Below are 17,620 nucleotides of genomic sequence, written 5' to 3' on the forward strand. Positions count from 1 at the left end.
CTTTAACAAAGATAAGTGTCAATCATAACCGTGGTAAAACTACGGAACAAACAAACACAACATTTACATTAAGGTCTGGATAGTTCGTTCAAACTGGCTGTTAGTTTGGGGTGAAATGTGGTACTAGACAAAAACTTAGTATTCATAGCCCTCAAGAAGACTTCCCAAAACTTGGAAGTGAAACACGCATGACAGTGAGATATGGTAGTGACATGCACACCATGTAGTCGAATAATGTAGTTCACAACGCCTTAATGAGTAGATTCATAGTGAATTTCTCTCGGATTTAGCGGAAAATTACGCCGAAAAGGTTAAATGAACACTAAAGAATTTGAGGATCAAAACAAGTCCATCAAATCTAGGGTACAAGATAGCTAGAATGAATGTATGACATCTCGCTACCATGATAGCTTCCGGAATATTCAATCACCAAAGGTAAAGATTAGTCCAACAAAGTATATGTTGGGTGATTGAGGAATTAATCGTCACAACTAAAATTTCAATGTCCGAGCGATTCTTCTGAACAGTCTACCTGCCTCAGAAATACTACGAAGTGCAGTAGGGTTGACATGTACTCAAGGTTGACTAGATGTCTCTTGGTACAAAGAGGTGAATAGGGGATCACGGTCAAAGTAGATGTTGATCGAAATGCCAGACAATATGATAAATGCAAGGATGAAATTTTTTACTAAGTGGTATGAAATGTAGTCCATCTGGACCAACAAAAAGTGAGTTAACTTGTCAAGTCGGTCGATAAATTGCCGAACATCATCATAATCTCCACATGTACATACCTCGTACTGGGAGCTTATGGTGATATTTCCCCATCTCCATTCATATACAAGAAGTGATTATAGCCACTCCGAACAATTGCTTAATGATTTGTAAATAACGTCATATTAATACTCGTGAATTCTAGCTGAAATGGGATAGGACAAGCTAAAAGTGTTCAAAGGTATATATGTCTTTTGCTACGGTAACCGTAATTATATTTGCACAATCGGGGTGACACACGATAGTGTAATTGTAGACGTTGATTTGGTTCTTCCATCACCATTGTCAAAAATCTAATTCTTTTCAAATGAAGATGTATTTGAGAGGTCTAAGGTTGGTAAAGATTTTGGACACGTTTCTCCACAGAGAAATGTCATCTAGTTTTCAAGTAAAGATGGTAATCGTTGACTCTAAGTCACGAGTAAGGTGGTTCATTGCACACGGTTCCAACCGTTGGGAAACATAAGCGATACTCCGTCATGCTGCATCTACACAGCCAAAACATCCAGATAAAATGCCATTGTGGGTTTCCAAATTATTGACGCTGTCGAAAAATGTAAGAATAATGCTTGGGAAGAGATAACACTTAAGTTGTCAGAAATTTTATTCATATCCAACATCCCAAACTAGACTAACTTTCCTCGATCGATAAGTGAGGAAAAAAAACTATAGCCGAAAAATCGCTAACAAATTGTTGATGAAATCGACAAGACCAAAGATATCTCGAATTTCACAACACTTTGTGAGAATTTCAATTTTCTTCCTATACAACCTTTTGGGAAAAAGAAAAAAATATTGTCTATTGAGATCACGGCTCCCAAGAAGAGTACCAATCTAAATCAAAATAACATTTGAACAATTTGGTATAAAGTTGACTGTCAGTGTTCAGGAAATTTGACCTCATTGCTAAAGTAGGTAGGAAAGTCATCTATAAGACTACAAAAAATTCGTTAGGCTATAGAAGAAAACTCGGGTTCCAAAAGTTGGTCAGAGAGACCATCAACTTGAAGTAGCGGTTAATGATTTTTAATCGTCACTCGATTGTGTTGCTAAAATTTAGGTATGATCCTAAGGCTCTGCCTTTCTCCTTCACAGATAGGTTTGAGGTTCCCTAGATAAGGTGTTTGGTTGGATACATTCCTAATCGGTATGCTTTCGCAACTAAGTTCCCTCAATGTCAAATGAGTCATTTTTAAAAGCGTAAGTAAAACTGGTGTAGTACAAGAAAGTAGATCAATGGTGTATTCAACTTCCCACTTCAGTGGTATCTCAGTAAAATTTTGAGAAATGACGCCATCCTCAAAACGAACCATATTACTTCCTTTCACTATGCCACGTGCTAATAGATCTTGATAGCTTTCTTGATACTCATTTCGCTCTTATAGCGGGAAAATAACACGTGCCTTAATTCTAATATTTGTCTGTGGAAGTGATAGAAAAAGTGACTGATCGAAGAGGTTTTGGTTACCTAAGTGGAAAATATGGTTAAAACAACTACAAGTTTACTGTTCTCCAACAAGACTTGCCCCTAAGTATCCATGATTGAGTTTCTTCGGCTCAGGTAGTCATTGTTAATCAGTCTATCAGTCGCGTCATTAATTAACGCATTTATGATACTTTTGATATTGTTCGTGTATTTCAGACAGTATCGTCAAGTAGTAGTGCCACCGTAGGCTGATTACAGGTTAGATCTCGCTCAGGTGGTTAGTTTTGGATGATTGCTAAGGAACTGGTCCTATGAGTTGGTTTGTTGATTCTAGGGAAAATTCATTACTATTTTTGGGATTTCTGCTGCCCAAAGGTATAACAACTCGTACTCTCATGCCTATACTCATCGGAATGATGGGTACAACATCGAAAGAAATTCTGGGATCTAGTGTTGGTTGACATGCCCTAAGGCCGAAAAAGGAATTTACTAATAATCTACTTTAGAACGGACTTAAACAAAAGTCGATCTTCCTTTTGAAGATCTGGAATGATCACTAGTGTGTTTGGAAGGATTAGTGCTATTAGGGACCAAAAGTGATTGTCCCCCAAACATTCTTCCGTCTAAGGCTACCACTTTAGCACCACATTGTCACATGAGAAATTTTTGGAAATTTCGATGAAAAGAAAACATTGTAGGAATTCCAATAGGTGATATACTAACAGGTACTGCCAAAGAATTGAAACTAATTGGGGTTTCCCATTTCAAAAGGTTTGGTAATGATGGCTGGAGAATAATGATGGATTGATTGGTAATTCTCAGGTGATACATAAATATCGATATATTAGCCCTAGGTCAGGACCATCAACTCAATCCAAATCGGGATTTTCCTTGGCAGGGAGGTTCTTTGTTTAAAGTTTAGAGGCAGTCGCCAAAGTGTTCTTCTAATATGTCAATAAGTCGTATAAGAAACCCATAACTTAGGAAATGCTAACACGTTTTTTTGTATTCGACGTGGTGGCAAGATTCGACAATTAGGTTCAAGAACAAATAATGCTTACATCACGCGTGTGATGAACGCAATGTTGCCCAAACTTATGCTCTTATACCAAACTGACGCACCTCGTCCCGAAATGTCCACCTGGACTTCGGATCGAGCTGTGGCGGCCGACATCAGGAGGGTGACGAAGCCATAAAGTGTAGTGATGTGAAAAATGTGAATACATTTAAACCTAAAAGTGCCTAAATATAAGAATGTGCTAGTGAGCGGGGAATGAACCCATTTCACATGTGATGTCAGAGCATAAGTAAAGTACAGTATAGTAGATTGAGAATTATACCATCAAAGGTAATCTTCAATGCCTAGATTGCCAAGAATCCTTGTCGATACGAAAGCTCAACTACTAAAACCTGGAGGGGGCGAAAAACAAGGGTGAGTGGGCCTAAAAATAAAGTTTTATAAAAACATTTTTGAAAACATTATAACCCCTTACTGTAAAACAAGTATAGTTTCCAAAATATACATACTACGTATAGTACAAAAATACTTACTGTAGCCTGCAATATCTCAAGACTTCAATACGTCACAAATTCGTAAATAGGAATTTAACTCACAATGTCTTGCAGAAATAAATAAATCACATCAAGTGCTCATCGACATATGCTGACACACGAGTTAATGCAGAGGTATTCTGATATGAACAAGACCGGGTGTAATAATGATTTACGCTCTAATACTACAATCACGTGAGATTGGCGCTATGTGCAACACATACGAGTTCTAATTGCCTATATCAATCTAGGACAGGACTGGCACCTACAATGGATCCAAAGTGAGCGTACGGTGTGATGTCCACATACACATGAAAGACTGGCCCTGGCCCGAGCAAGTACTAACACAGGTGTAGCAAATGTAAATAAAATTATACAATGGTAAATTGATAATTCACATCACCATAATACTAGTCACGGCCATAAATATAATTAAGGCATCAATAATAATACGCATACCTGTGCATTATGTAGGACGTAACATAACCTCATAATTTCTATCAATGCGCTAAATCTTATAAATGTCACGCTAATCTAGGTGTATTGTAGAAAGTCTTTATGAAATGTATAAATGGAAACTAACAATTATATATGTACCATATAAAAGAAAAGACCCAATCACAATTACTTGCGATGTCACATCTGTTCGAGCAAAAGGCTGGAGTCTTCGATAGTAATCGCACCTAAGTATAATATAGGGGCCCACTAGTAAAACTTAACTAAAACGCCTAAATTTGGAAAAACGGAGTGCGGATTTGGAATCTGTGGGTCAAATTACGCCAAAAAGGGTTCCGGGAAAATTTTGTAAAAAGTAAACGGTCAACCCTAAAAAGTCAACCGAGACGCCCTGGTGGTTAACTATGTTAAAACTTCGGAATTTCACTAAATGGATGTCAAAAACGGACTCGGGAAGTCGAAATTAATTGTTTTCGAAAAAGTCAACATAAGGAATATATCAGGGAATATTCCTGATCCACATTAGAATTGGGTCGGGCCGGATCCCGGGTTCAGAACCACATCTAGGATGCAGATATGGGCTTTGGATTTATCTTTCCTTTTTCTTTTTTTTTTCTCGGGTTGGGTTGATCCACTAGGCTCATGGGTTGAACTTGCCGGACCAAGCGAAGAAGAAGGCTGAAATTCCCTAGCTCCGATCAGCCACAAACTATACTAAACCTAGTCATGTAATATAGCAAAACGAAGATCAAGGAACAAGGATTCAAATAGTACCATTGGTTTCCTCGGCTGTGGTCGGATTTCGCCTAAAAAAGGCTCGAAAGCCATCGGGTTCTCACTGGAACAACTAGGTTAATTTCCAAGGGTGTTTTCTGCGACCAAAACATCACCAAAACATGTATAAAACTCAAAAATCGAATCAAAACGTCAAAGAGGAAGAGATCGAAGGTATTTCGAGTCTTACCTCGCTGGAAGAATTTGAGAACTTGCTGGAGTTCTCCCTCCTCTGTTTCTCCAGTTTGAGTGCAGACCCGAGGGTTAGTTCAAATTCTAGGCTCGGGGAGAGAGATGGAACGAGGTGATAGTTGGGGTTGTGGTGGCAGTGCTCGCCGGAGTGGGAGCGTGCTAGTGATCGGATTTCTCTGCAGTCGTAGAGAGAGACAGGAGAGAGAGCTGAGGGAGAAACGGGGAGAGCTAGAGAGAGTGTGTGATGTGGTGGAGACAAATGAGAGTAGGTCCGGGAGAGTGGAAAGGAGAGGACATGGGGACAAAGTGGAGAGGAGACCCACGTGGGTGGGTCCCATAGACACAGATATTGATGTAAATTTAAACTAACCTAAATAATAGATTAATTTAGACCAAATTAAACTCGCAAGCACACGCATCAATTATAGTAATAAATGCAATGCGAGGTTGATCCCATAAGGATTGCTTTAATACCAATTTAACCGATTAATCACACTAGACTTAATTAAACAAACAAAGGATAGATTGAATTGAATAATTGAGTAATTGATTAAGACTAAAATTAACAAGAAAAAGAAAAGACAATTAATTAAAATTACACATGAAAAGAAAACCTAAGGTTATGAATTCACCAATAACAATCCTATTTACTTTTCCTAGAGCCAACTACTATCCAATTACCATGCCAATGTTAAAGGTTGTTCTTTCTAAGATATGAATTAATCCGTGGTCAGGCATCAATTCTTGTATCTCTACATGATAATTATATCCTATTAGTTAGGCATACAATTAAACACATAAAAACACATTAAGCGTAGAAGAATCATGTCAACCAAGTAGGACTAGCTTGATATTGGTCATCCTCACTAGTTTGTCTACTCTTCTTAATCTTAGTTCCAATAAACCTAATTGATTGCTCATCCTCATAGATTTATCTAAATATCTAGATGCAAAATTCCTAAAGGTGATCAATCATTAGAAATCCGAATCCAGAATAAAATACCCACAAAGATTGAGAATATAACATGGCATATAATCGGATAATAATTAACAAAATACTTCGCAAATATTCATGTCATGGCTTCATCATAAACCTTAGAAAAGTAGTTTAGTTACACATAGAAATAAAAGTAAAAGAAAGATAGAACCCGGAGTCCATGGAAAAGCACGTCCCTAAGCGCTTCTCACAAATTGCGGAGATGGTGAATGGTATAGTGGTGTGGGTGATATGAGGGATGCAGGGGTATGGGCATATGTAGAGAGAGCTTATGGCACCTTATTTATACTAGAAAAACTTTAAAAAGGTTTGGTAGAAACTATCCTAAAAGAAAACAAATTCCTAAATAATCAATGAGACAAACTAGGAAAGAATCCTTCTTGGTTTGGGAAACACGTTATCTGACTTTCACGCCAAGTTTGAGGTGAATTTCTCTTCTGGAAAATTCTGTAAAAATATGGAAAGCATAGCTTTATCTCTTATCTTTCCAAGCATATATCACATGCCACTAGGAAAAATCGAGAAAGCTTTCAAATCATCATTCTCCTACAGCTGCGCAGTTCTGACGGGAAAACAACTTTTGTAGGATGAATGGCTCCATGGAAAATTATGAAATTCGGACACAACGATCTTCAGCCTCTTAGCTTCCTTATCCAATTGGCCTTGCATCAAAACTCCTCTGGAAAGTCGAATTATCAACAAAAACATCCTAAGTGCGTAGAATGACTGAAAATGAGAAAAGGAAAGTAACAAGGCTCTTTTATAATCAATTCCTTAACAAAACTTAGGGATAAATGATATGAAATAATAACAAATAATGCACTTATCAGATGTCCCATAAGAAAATAATAAAATAGTAAGGGTGAATATCTGAAATAATGAATTTACTAAAATGCCCTTCTACTTCGTAGTTTCATAAAATCTTCATCGTAGCTCTAAATTCAATTCTGTTTGCGCCAATGCATTCGTACCGTTGAGTACTTTAAGAATACGGAAAAATAATAGCTTTTACGAGTCACGAAGAGACGGTCAAAGAAAGTCAAAAATCTCTATTCTAAAGGCATTTTGGTAACTCACACTTTTAAAATTTATAAAATCGTAAAATTAGGGATGAGTTGTTACATGTGCTGTATTTGATTAAAATAGTTACAATTGGTGGGTGAAATTAGCTAAAAGCAAATACCTTTGTAACAAAGAATTTCTAGATAATAAAGTAAGACAAAATCATTCTTTTGCTTGGAAGAGTATTTTGAAGAGTAGGGATGTGATCAACAAGGGGTTGAGGTGGAGGGTGGGTAATGGTCAGAATATTTTATTCTGGACCCATAATTGGGTTTTTCCGTACCCCCTCCACCTCTAACCGAATTTGGATGCCCAAAGCATTAATTGGGACTCAAAAGTGAGTGAACTCAATAATTGCTAGGACAGAGAGAAGTTAGCTGCTATTGTCACTTTTGAAGTGGTTAAAAAAATATGCAACATTCCCATTCTGATACAAAATACGGAAGACAAACTCATTTGGAGTCCCACAACTGATAGTAAGTTCTCTATTAAATCAGCTACTTGTATCCAGAAAGGTATGTTGGCGCAAAGGATTAATAATAAAGTTAATAATAAGATGCGGAAGCTTAACATCCTTCCCAAAGTTAAGATGTTTGCATGGTCGTTTTTTAGGGAGAGATTGCAAACTAGGAAAAGGTTGGGATGCATTTTGGCTAATACGGATAGAAAGTGTCCTTTCTGTAATTTGGAGGAGAAGGATCAAATACATTTATTTGTTAATTGCAATGTTACTAGACTAGTTTGGAACCTTGTATCGGTGAATCCTATCATCTCTAATCCCCAATTTTGCTTTTGTTGTTGATTGGATACCACCTTAAAATGTGTGGATAGGGACAGTCTCAGTGAGTTAAGTTTATTTCTTCTTTCATGTTGGCAAATTTTTTATTTTTTATTTTTGAGAATAAGGAAAGAACATTCTAGGGCACAGAGGCCAAAGAGAAGACAAGAGAGCCTACGAAAGGCAAACAACAAACAGGATAACGCAAGGAAGGCGGTGAAAAAGGTTACAAACAAAGACGCTTTAACCAAGCAAAAGCGTCACCCCCAACACTGTCACCTACAGCTAGAAAGGACAAGAAAGACCATCATTGTTCAAAACAAAAACCAGCGAAGATGGGGGCCTATCGACCCATACAACATCACACAGCTCCGCACAATCTCACGACGTAAGAGTATCCGCCACCATATTGGCTGATCTTGGGACCCAAGACCAGTGACAGTTTTGGAAGGCTTCCCCCAAAGTTTTCACCCTTTCTAAAGTAAGAAAAGCCTCCCAACTGCCATTTTCCAGAGAATTTAAGAGGCAAGAAACAGCCTTAGAAGAGTCTGATTCCAGAATTACCTCAGAATAACCCAACGAAGCACCCAATTCGCATCCGCGCAGCAGTGCCAAAGCTTCGGCAGCAGCAGCACAGGGGGCCCGAATATGGTACCAAGCTACTGCAATGAAACGCGCCTCAGCGTCACGCAACACCACTCCCACAAACCCTGAACTCGACATCTTGAACCAGCTGGCATCGACATTTATTCTTGTAAAAGGGGGTGGAGGAGGAATCCAATAGGGAGCTCGGCTTGGAGTCTGTCCGACATTTTCCCGACCCCCATTTACCGCATAATTGCTGGAAGCTGCCAAGAAAAACCCAACCGCATTGGAGATGGCCAAAACAACATTTAAAGGGTTGATACGCACCTGGTTAAACACATAATTGCACTGGGCTTTCCAAATGTACCAACAAGTGAAAGCCATCGTCTGTTGGGCCCACAACAACTCAGTAGGATTACCATTATTGGAGCTAAAATTTGTATGCAGCCAACTTATCCACGAGTTAATAGCCAACCTGTTAATCCTATAACCTAAGACCCCTCCAAACCACACATATTAAACCCACAGACAGAGAAGGAACAAATGTTCAATGGTTTCATCATCACATAAGCAAATAGGACAGGTGGGGGAAGTGGTAGACCGCCGCATATACAGATTAGCTTTGGTTGCCAAGATGTTGTGCAGAGAGTTCCAAAGGAAATAGCGGATCTTTGATGGTACATTGACCTTCCATATACGTTTCCATAGCTCATCCGGGATAGATCGAACATAAGGCAGGAGATGATCCCTCACGCTCAAAGACCGAGATTGCAACCATCGATACCCTGATTTTACCATGTACCTACCATTTTTTGTTGCAGTCCAAATCAGTCAATCCCTTTTACTAATATCCCAAATAGGCGTACCTTCAATTGCCTCTTGATCAACGACTGACAGGAAAGGAAGCAGAAAATTGATATTCCAATCACGAGACTGTGGACAAATAAGAGTATCAACACGAAGGTTTCTAGTCACCACAACCTCACCAATCGGAGAAGAACGCCCCAAAGGGAGGGAGGGTAACCAGCGGTCAACCCATACTCTCACATCCTGACCTCCCATTATTTGCCAGTGAGTCCCACTAAGTAGTAGATTACGACCCGCAAGTAGACTACTCCACGCCCAAAAGACTCTACCCCTTTTTTTTTGCATCCAAGAAAGAACAATTGGGGAAGTAACGAGCCTTAATCACTTTAGCCCACAGTGAATATGGGTCAAAAAGAAGACGCCAACATTGTTTTGCCAATTTCTAAAGCCCAAACCCCCCATCTGCTTAGGGAGTCCCAAGACATTCTTCGACACCCAATGAATTTTTGTGCCGCCCCCCTTATTTCCCCACCAGAATTCTGCAACCAAAGTGTCCAGCTCCTCACAAACCATAGTCAGAAATTTAAAAATGTTCGTGGGATACGCTGGTATAGCCTGAATAACTGCTTTGATTAGAACTTCCTTTCCCGCTTTCGAAAGGGTACCCTGTTTCCACCCTTGTAATTTCTCGACAATTCTCCCTTTAATTTGGAATGACAGGAATGATTGTGTCTTTAGAAGCAGTTCTCCATCTCTGCTGAGGACAAAGTTGCCTTTTCTATGGGTGAAAGGTATTTCAAGGCCAACATGAAGTCTATTAAAAAAACCTACCACTGATTATTAAGTGGCCTCCTCCGGATATGAATTGTGTTAAATTAAAATTTGATGGCTCAGTTGTGGGTGTTAAGGCGGCGGCGGGATTTGTTGTTGGAGACCATAATGGTCAATGGTATGCTTATATTTTGGTTTTTATTTTATTTTATTTTTTTTTTTAGAAAAACTAATGAAAATGACTTGAAAACTTTGAGTTTTAATGATAAGGACAAAATAAAGGGTAAAGTGAATGGTACCAGAATTGATTTTTTAGTGTTAAAATGTGGTTTTTCGTTAAAGTGAATAATACCGCGCTTTTCGTTAAGTTCCCCAAGAACTCGAAGTCTATCTCATCCCATGTTGATCCTTTTGATGATAACTGCATGAATTAACAACAAAATTGATGTCACAATCAGTCAGAACGGGATTCAAACTCCGGCCGTACTAAGAGAAAAGGTCCACATTGTTCTGGTTAACTGACCTAAACTCGAGTTTATCATATATATATATTAGAAATCTTGGAAGGAAACGAATATTCGAAAATTAATGAAAACATACGTAGTAGGCTGTGACAGTGCCAGCGGAGTTTCTAGGGACAAGCTTGAGCTGCATGTCGATGTTACCGAACAAATACTCGTGTTTGGATTGAAACCCAGAGCCGGAGGCTTGGTCGAGAAAAAGGGTAAGGCTCGCCGTTGTTGAGAATCTTAGCACGTCCGTCTCCCCATGTAATATCAAAGTCCAAGACTTGCGGTGGCTGCTGCCTCTACGGCCGACTTAAACCAAGACTTTGAGATTACATGGGGGGACGGACGTGCTAAGATTCTTAACAACGGCGAGCTTCTTACCCTTTCTCTCGACAAAGCCTCCGGTTCTGGATTTCAATCCAAACACGAGTATTTGTTCGGCAAGATCGACATGCAGCTCAAGCTTGTCCCTGGAAACTCCGCTGGCACCGTCACAGCCTACTACGTATGTTTTCATTCATTTCGAATATTCATTTCCTTCAAGTTTTTTAGTACAAGTATGATAAACTCGAGTTTAGGTCAGTTAGCCAGAGTTCGAATCCTGTTCTGACTGATTTTGATATTAATTTTGTTGTTAATTCATGCAGTTATCATCAAAAGGATCAACATGGGATGAGATAGACTTTGAGTTCTTGGGGAACTTGAGTGGAGACCCTTACATTCTTCACACCAATGTCTTCAGCCAAGGCAAAGGCAACAGAGAGCAGCAATTCTACCTCTGGTTTGACCCAACTGCCGACTTCCACACATATTCCATCCTCTGGAACTCCCAGCGCATTATATTCGCAGTAGATGGAACTCCCATCAGAGAGTTCAAGAACCAAGAGTCGAACGGCGTTCCGTTTCCAAAAAGCCAGCCGATGAGGATATACTCGAGCCTGTGGAATGCCGATGATTGGGCAACAAGGGGAGGACTTGTGAAGACCGATTGGAGCCAAGCTCCTTTCACCGCGTCTTACAAGAATTTCAGTGCTGAAGCATGCGTCTGGACTTCTGGAGCCTCCTCTTGCAGTTCTGCAACTTCAAGTAATGCTAACAATGGAGCTTGGCTTTCTCAAAACTTGGACTCTACGAGCCAAGACAGGCTGAAATGGGTGCAGACCAACTACATGATTTACAATTACTGTGCTGACACCAAGAGATTTCCCCAAGGCTTCCCGGTGGAATGCACCGCTTCATAGAGGAATCTAATTAGGATAATCTATTCTTTCATTATTTTGTGTAATCATTCATATTTTAATCATTAAGTTGTAAGATTAGTACTAATTCTTCGATTAATAGAGATATTGTTACTATTTTAATCAAATACAGCACATTTTATGCAGTGTTGCACTATGCTTCTGTTGTAAACTAAACCACAGAACCAAGCAATAAACAAAACACAAACACAAATTTAGAGTTCCTCTCATATAGGAGTACCTCTCTAACAACGGAAGCTTTATAGGTAACCAACGAATACAAGAGAACTCACAAACACTAAGTGTTCTCTTGTATACAAACTAATGCCTATCATATACAAACTAATGCCTCTCAAACTCACATCATATGAACCCTATCCCGCAACCATCTATTTATACTAATAGATACCGAGGTTTTACACAAAGTCCCTAGAATACAAGAAATGAAATCCTATACTAAAACCGAATCCAAAACAAACTAGGGAATGTACTAATAAGATTCTCATTTTTGAATATTCATTTCCATTAAGTTTTCTAACATGAGTAATTGTTTGGCAAGATCGACATGCACCAACTTGTAACAACCCGTCCCCAATTATTATGATTTTTATAATTTTAAAAAATGAATTTACAAAAATGCCCTTCGAGGCAAAGTGTTGACTTTTGTTGACTGCCATGTTGTGTCATGTAAGGTTCATTTTCTTGGCGTCTGCTCGTAGTACTCATCGCTACGAACGCATGGGCGCAAACGGATCGTGATTTGGAGTTATAACGAAGGAGATATTAATGTTTAAAGTCGAGGGTAAAATTGTAAATTTATTTATTTCTAGAATGCTCCAGATTTTTGGAGCAAAATCTAGTGGAGTCACGTGCGTGGCCCAGATTAAAAGAAATAAAGATGGGTGGTGGTGATGAATTATAAAGGAAAGAAATGAGGGGGATGTAAGGCCAATCGGAAGAGGAGAAAGAACTGAGGTGGCCGATCAGGAAAGAAAGAAATAAAGGAAAGGAGGAAAAGAGAGAAGAAGAGGAATTGGCCGGGTTCCCCTTCGACCCGCGACCCAGGTTGCAACCGGTGGGTTCTCCAGTGAATTTCACCATTTTTCTGACGAAATGGGCCGATTCATCATTTCCAATCATCAATTCTACTCTTCCTGTACCATTTCCACTTCAAGTTTGAGAGGAATGGGTTTGGAATTGGGGGGTTTTAGCATCGATGGGTGCGTCGACTACAAGGTGGCGATCCACCAAATCCGAAGGTACTTCAGTCAACCACCACCATCAATAGACTTCCCTTGAGGCTTGGAACAAAGCCCATCCATTGGTTGGGGCGTCGGAGTTGTTTTGGGAGTTGAATCAAGAACACCAAATTTAAGGGTTTCCAACGGGTTTTCGTGAAATTAGGACATTTCATGGCCAAATTGACCTTAGTCATAGGTATGAAAGTTGCTCTACTCATTGAGATCTTCATTTTTGTGAAGTTTGAGAATTTTTAGAAATAGTTGAATTTTCCGGTGAGTCGGGGCGGCCGACTGCCATATGCGGCAGCGCGTGGCCCGAGACATCCCTTAACCTTCCTAGGCTAAATTTGAATACCTTGATTCCATTGGTGAAGTCCGATTGACGAATTTCCGTCATTTGAATGTAGTTTCATTAAGGTCCTCCGCTTGATTATTATAGCAATTGACGATCCGACCGTTGAATCGACACCAAACTTTGACACGTTATAATACGTAATATTTGAGGATTTTAGAAACTTATGTATCGGAAATCCAATGTACGGATCTTCCCAAATAGGATATGTAAGTTATATGTTATATTGATAAGAATTCTAAGACATGATTTGATAATTGTTCTAGGCGCCGATCGTTCGTGATACCTTGATATTGTGCTAGGGAGTTGTAGTGCAGACTCCAGGTGATTGGGCTTTTGGTTTTCTATATATATGTATATATGTTTTTCATTTTCCCAGAAATGGTTTTAAATGGAATTATGTTTTTAAATGCCATGTCAATTGCATTACATTTTAGTATATGCATTAGTATAGATATGCATATTATTGCATGACGCTGCGGATGCCCAGGTAAGTTTCAGGTGAGTATTGTATGATGTTAGTGGTTGCATTGGTTATGGTTATACAGAGATGCATGTCGAGCTCATTATCCTGCACCCCGGTGTTAGTGCTCCCGCCCGTGGCCTGGGCACAGTCATTCACATGATGTTCACCCCTGCACTGCACGCTCACCTTGGATCCAAGTTTGGTGCACAACCCTATCAAACATTGCACGATAGGTGGTTCCGACTTGTGGGTGACCCGCGATTATTCGCACAGCCTTCATGTGATCGTAGCACTTGAGCGTACTTATTTACACCTAGCCCTGTCGTACAGACCACATTCGGTGGTTCCGACTTGTGTGCAGGAATTGGTTAACGAGATATAGGTTCAGTTGTACAGGCCACGTTAGGTGGCTCCGGCTGGTATATCATTTTACATTGATTAATTTCACCTGGCTTACTTATTTTATTGCTAAGATACTTGACATGGCATATACTCAGCTTTCACTACTCTTGAGCATGATTTCTATATACGTATGTATTATTATTTTTTGGGAAATTATACGGGTTTTATGGTGAGGGGTTATAACGTTTTCAAAAGGTTTTATTAAAAAACTTTATTTTCAGGCCCACTCACCCTTATTTTTGTGCCCTTCCAGGTTTTAGCTGTTAAAAGTTCGTAGGATTTGTGGCGAATCTTAGTATAGGTGGCTACCTCTGAGGGTATGTTCCTTACCTACACTACTGTACTTTACTTATGCTCTGACGTCGCTGGTGAAATGGGTTCATCCCCACTCACAACGTCCTCTTGTCTTTAGGCACTTTTAGGTTTAAATTTATTCACATTTTCCACAGCATTATACTTTATGGCTTCGTCACCTTCCAGGGGTCGGCCAGCATAGCTCGATTCGGAGTCCTAGTGGACATTCCAGGTTGGGGTGTGTCAGTTTGATATCAGAGCATAAGTTAGGCAGTATTGCGTTCATTACACGCGTGATGTAAGCATTCTCAGTTTTTTAGCCTAATGTTTGAATCTTGCCACCTCATCAAATACGAAAAATATGTTAGCTTTCCCTGAGTTTTGGGTAGTTTTGTCGACTTGTCGACATTTTAGAAGAGCACTTTGGTGAATGCCCTTAGATTTAAAGCAAAGAAATTCCCTGCCAAGGAAAGATGTAGATTTGAGGTAAGTTGATGGCCTAAAGCAGGGCTAATGTATCAGTAACTGTGTATCATCGGAGACTTTACTAACCAATTCCATCCTTATCCTCCAGCCATCATTATTAAACCTTTCGAGATGGGAAATCCGAAATAGTTTTGATTCCTTGGCAGTATCCATTAGAATACTACCTATTAGAATTCTTGCGAAGTCTATTTTTGTCAAGACTCTAGAAATGTCTCATGTGACGATGGTGCTAGAGTGGTAGCACTTGACGGAAGAACATCTTGGGAAAATCACTTTTGGTCCCTGATAGCTCTAATACTTTTGTGATGTTACTTTTCGATCATTAAGAAACCTTGTTAGCTCATTCTTAAACTCTACCTTTCTACTTTTGGCCTGAGACAACCACATAATTGTTTAGCTTTTTGGCATAATTCATCATTTTTGAAATTGTCCGACTCTTTGATATTCTAATCTACATCAGCTCTGTTCGTACCCTCAGTTTCACCTCCTGGTATTAAAGGTATTCTAGTTGATTCTAAATCACTTGTTTGTTTCCCATATCATTTTTGTTGTTGATAGACTGCCCGGGAGGATCACTTAGATGTCCAAAACTTTCAGTTTAGACCATTAGTCCTTAAATCACCCAATCAACATTCTATCAAGCAAATCGTCACCATTGGTGATTTATTATTCCTGGAGCTATCGTTAATTTTGAGTCAAGGAAAAATCTAAGTTTCTGTCCGTCAACCCTCCCTTAAACTATTGTTCAAGTTGAGTTATCTTCCAACCCTTTCGTTGCTAGTGCATGATTAAGTTAAATATTTACACGTGTTCAAACATCAAAATTGTATATTCAATCTAGATATCTTGTACTCTAGATTTCATGGACTTGTTTTGACCCTTAAATTCTTGAGTATTCTTTCAGCCTTCTCAACATGGTTTCTCGCTCAATCAGTGAGGAATTCACGATTGGTCGACTCGGAAAATGTGTGCGCCCGTTTCATATCGATGCTAGACCATTGGAGTATAATCTTCTTGCGAGTTTACCAGAATTACCAAAAAGAATTCCAAGCGGCTTTGAGGATTGAGTAGTAATTCAACATGATATTGGTGAAGGTATGAATGTAGGTTTTGAGCTTGGTGGTTGTGATGTTAATTTTCAAGTATGGCTCGGAACTGCAATTGTCATTCAAAGAATGTCGTCAGAGATATGGTTTAGCTTTTAGATCTTATACCCTTCGATTTGGAGAGCAACTCTAGTGCTCAGTCACGAAAGAAGTTTTTTTTTGCAATATGTGTTCGTCTCTACGTATATTTCCACTGCTTCACTCCAAGGTCATATTGTTGTGGTAATGTGAACGTCGAAACACTTCTAGCAGCTGGTTTGGTGTGCTCTAGAATAGTACGGTATCGTGATTGAGGCATGAATCGGACAATCTGGGCATATTCGCACATGAGGAGTAAAACAATATTTTGGCATCCTCGGGAACTTCTCACTAGCTTATTGAGACAACAATGGGTGATCGGCATTACAGGCTGCAGATTGTAATATCTATGGCTTAATTATTGGGTTCACTAAGTAAGTGGGCAAGACGACTCATCTACGGCAACACTTATTGGTTAGTTATGGTTTGGAATCATCCTCGAAGTTTGTGACACGATGAATGTTTGGCTAGGTCCATTTTCATTTGGGGTTGCGATTTTTTGTGCAGATATTTTTAAATTACTTTATTTTTGCCATTACAAAATTTTGGGTGAGTTATTTGCACTCTTGGTTTTAAACGCAATACAAGTATTTCCTTATGTTATTACATAATAATTGGTGTTTTCAACCTTACGGGTTATACAAGTATTATACTACTATGTTATTGAGGAAGGAAGAAGGTATGAGCTTGGAGGCATGAAAAAGGAATAATTGCAATCTGATCACGACGGAATGACATTCTCTTTTATGCAGCCGCTCTAACTTGATTTCTTTCTTATATTTATATAAATATGTTCCTCCCTGTTTCGAGTATTTTATTTATGACAAGTTATCTTAAATTCCAGGATGAAATTTTTTAAGAGGGGGATAGATTGTAACAACCCGTCCCCAATTATTATGATTTTTATAATTTTAAAAACTGAATTTACGAAAATTCCCTTCGAGGCAAAGTGTTGACTTTTGTTGACTTCCGTGTCGTGTCACGTAAGGTTCATTTTCTTAGCATATCCTCGTAGTACTCGTTGCTACGAACGCGTGGGTGCAAATGGATCGTGATTTGGAGGTATAACGAAGAAGATATTAACGTTTAAAGTCGACGGCAAAATTGTAAATTTATTTAGAATGCTCTAGATTTTTGGAGGAAAACCTGGTGGAGCCACGTTTGTGGCCTAGATTAAAAGAAAGAAAGATGAGCAGTGGTGATGAATTATAAAGGAGAGAAAGGAGGGGGATGTGAGGCCAATCGGAAAAGGAGAAAGAACTGAGGTGGCCAATT

The 17,620-nt window shown here is 39.2% G+C and overlaps 2 protein-coding genes across 2 annotated transcripts; one reads left to right on the top strand and one right to left on the bottom strand.

Moving 5' to 3' along the window:
• Positions 1-8,391: 8,391 nt before the first annotated feature.
• On the bottom strand, positions 8,392-9,657 carry LOC125470898. Its single transcript, XM_048570658.1, has 3 exons — positions 9,462-9,657; positions 9,283-9,380; positions 8,392-8,982 (listed from the first exon to the last, which is right to left on the bottom strand). Exons 1-3 carry the CDS (start codon positions 9,655-9,657, stop codon positions 8,392-8,394), a joined length of 885 nt encoding a protein of 294 aa, XP_048426615.1.
• A 1,296-nt stretch (positions 9,658-10,953) lies between these two features.
• LOC125470899 (xyloglucan endotransglucosylase/hydrolase protein 22-like) lies at positions 10,954-12,066 on the top strand (the record flags this gene model as incomplete). The annotated part of the gene is made up of 2 exons (XM_048570659.1): positions 10,954-11,187; positions 11,330-12,066. Coding segments are annotated over 2 exons (828 nt in total), but the record flags the coding sequence as incomplete, so codon positions are not given.
• Positions 12,067-17,620: the final 5,554 nt, after the last annotated feature.

Source organism: the organism of the source record quoted next, unplaced genomic scaffold (assembly GCF_019419815.1).
Source record: "Pyrus x bretschneideri cultivar Hongxiangsu unplaced genomic scaffold, Pyrus_bretschneideri_v1 Contig54, whole genome shotgun sequence".
NCBI classification, from domain to species: domain Eukaryota; kingdom Viridiplantae; phylum Streptophyta; class Magnoliopsida; order Rosales; family Rosaceae; genus Pyrus; species Pyrus x bretschneideri.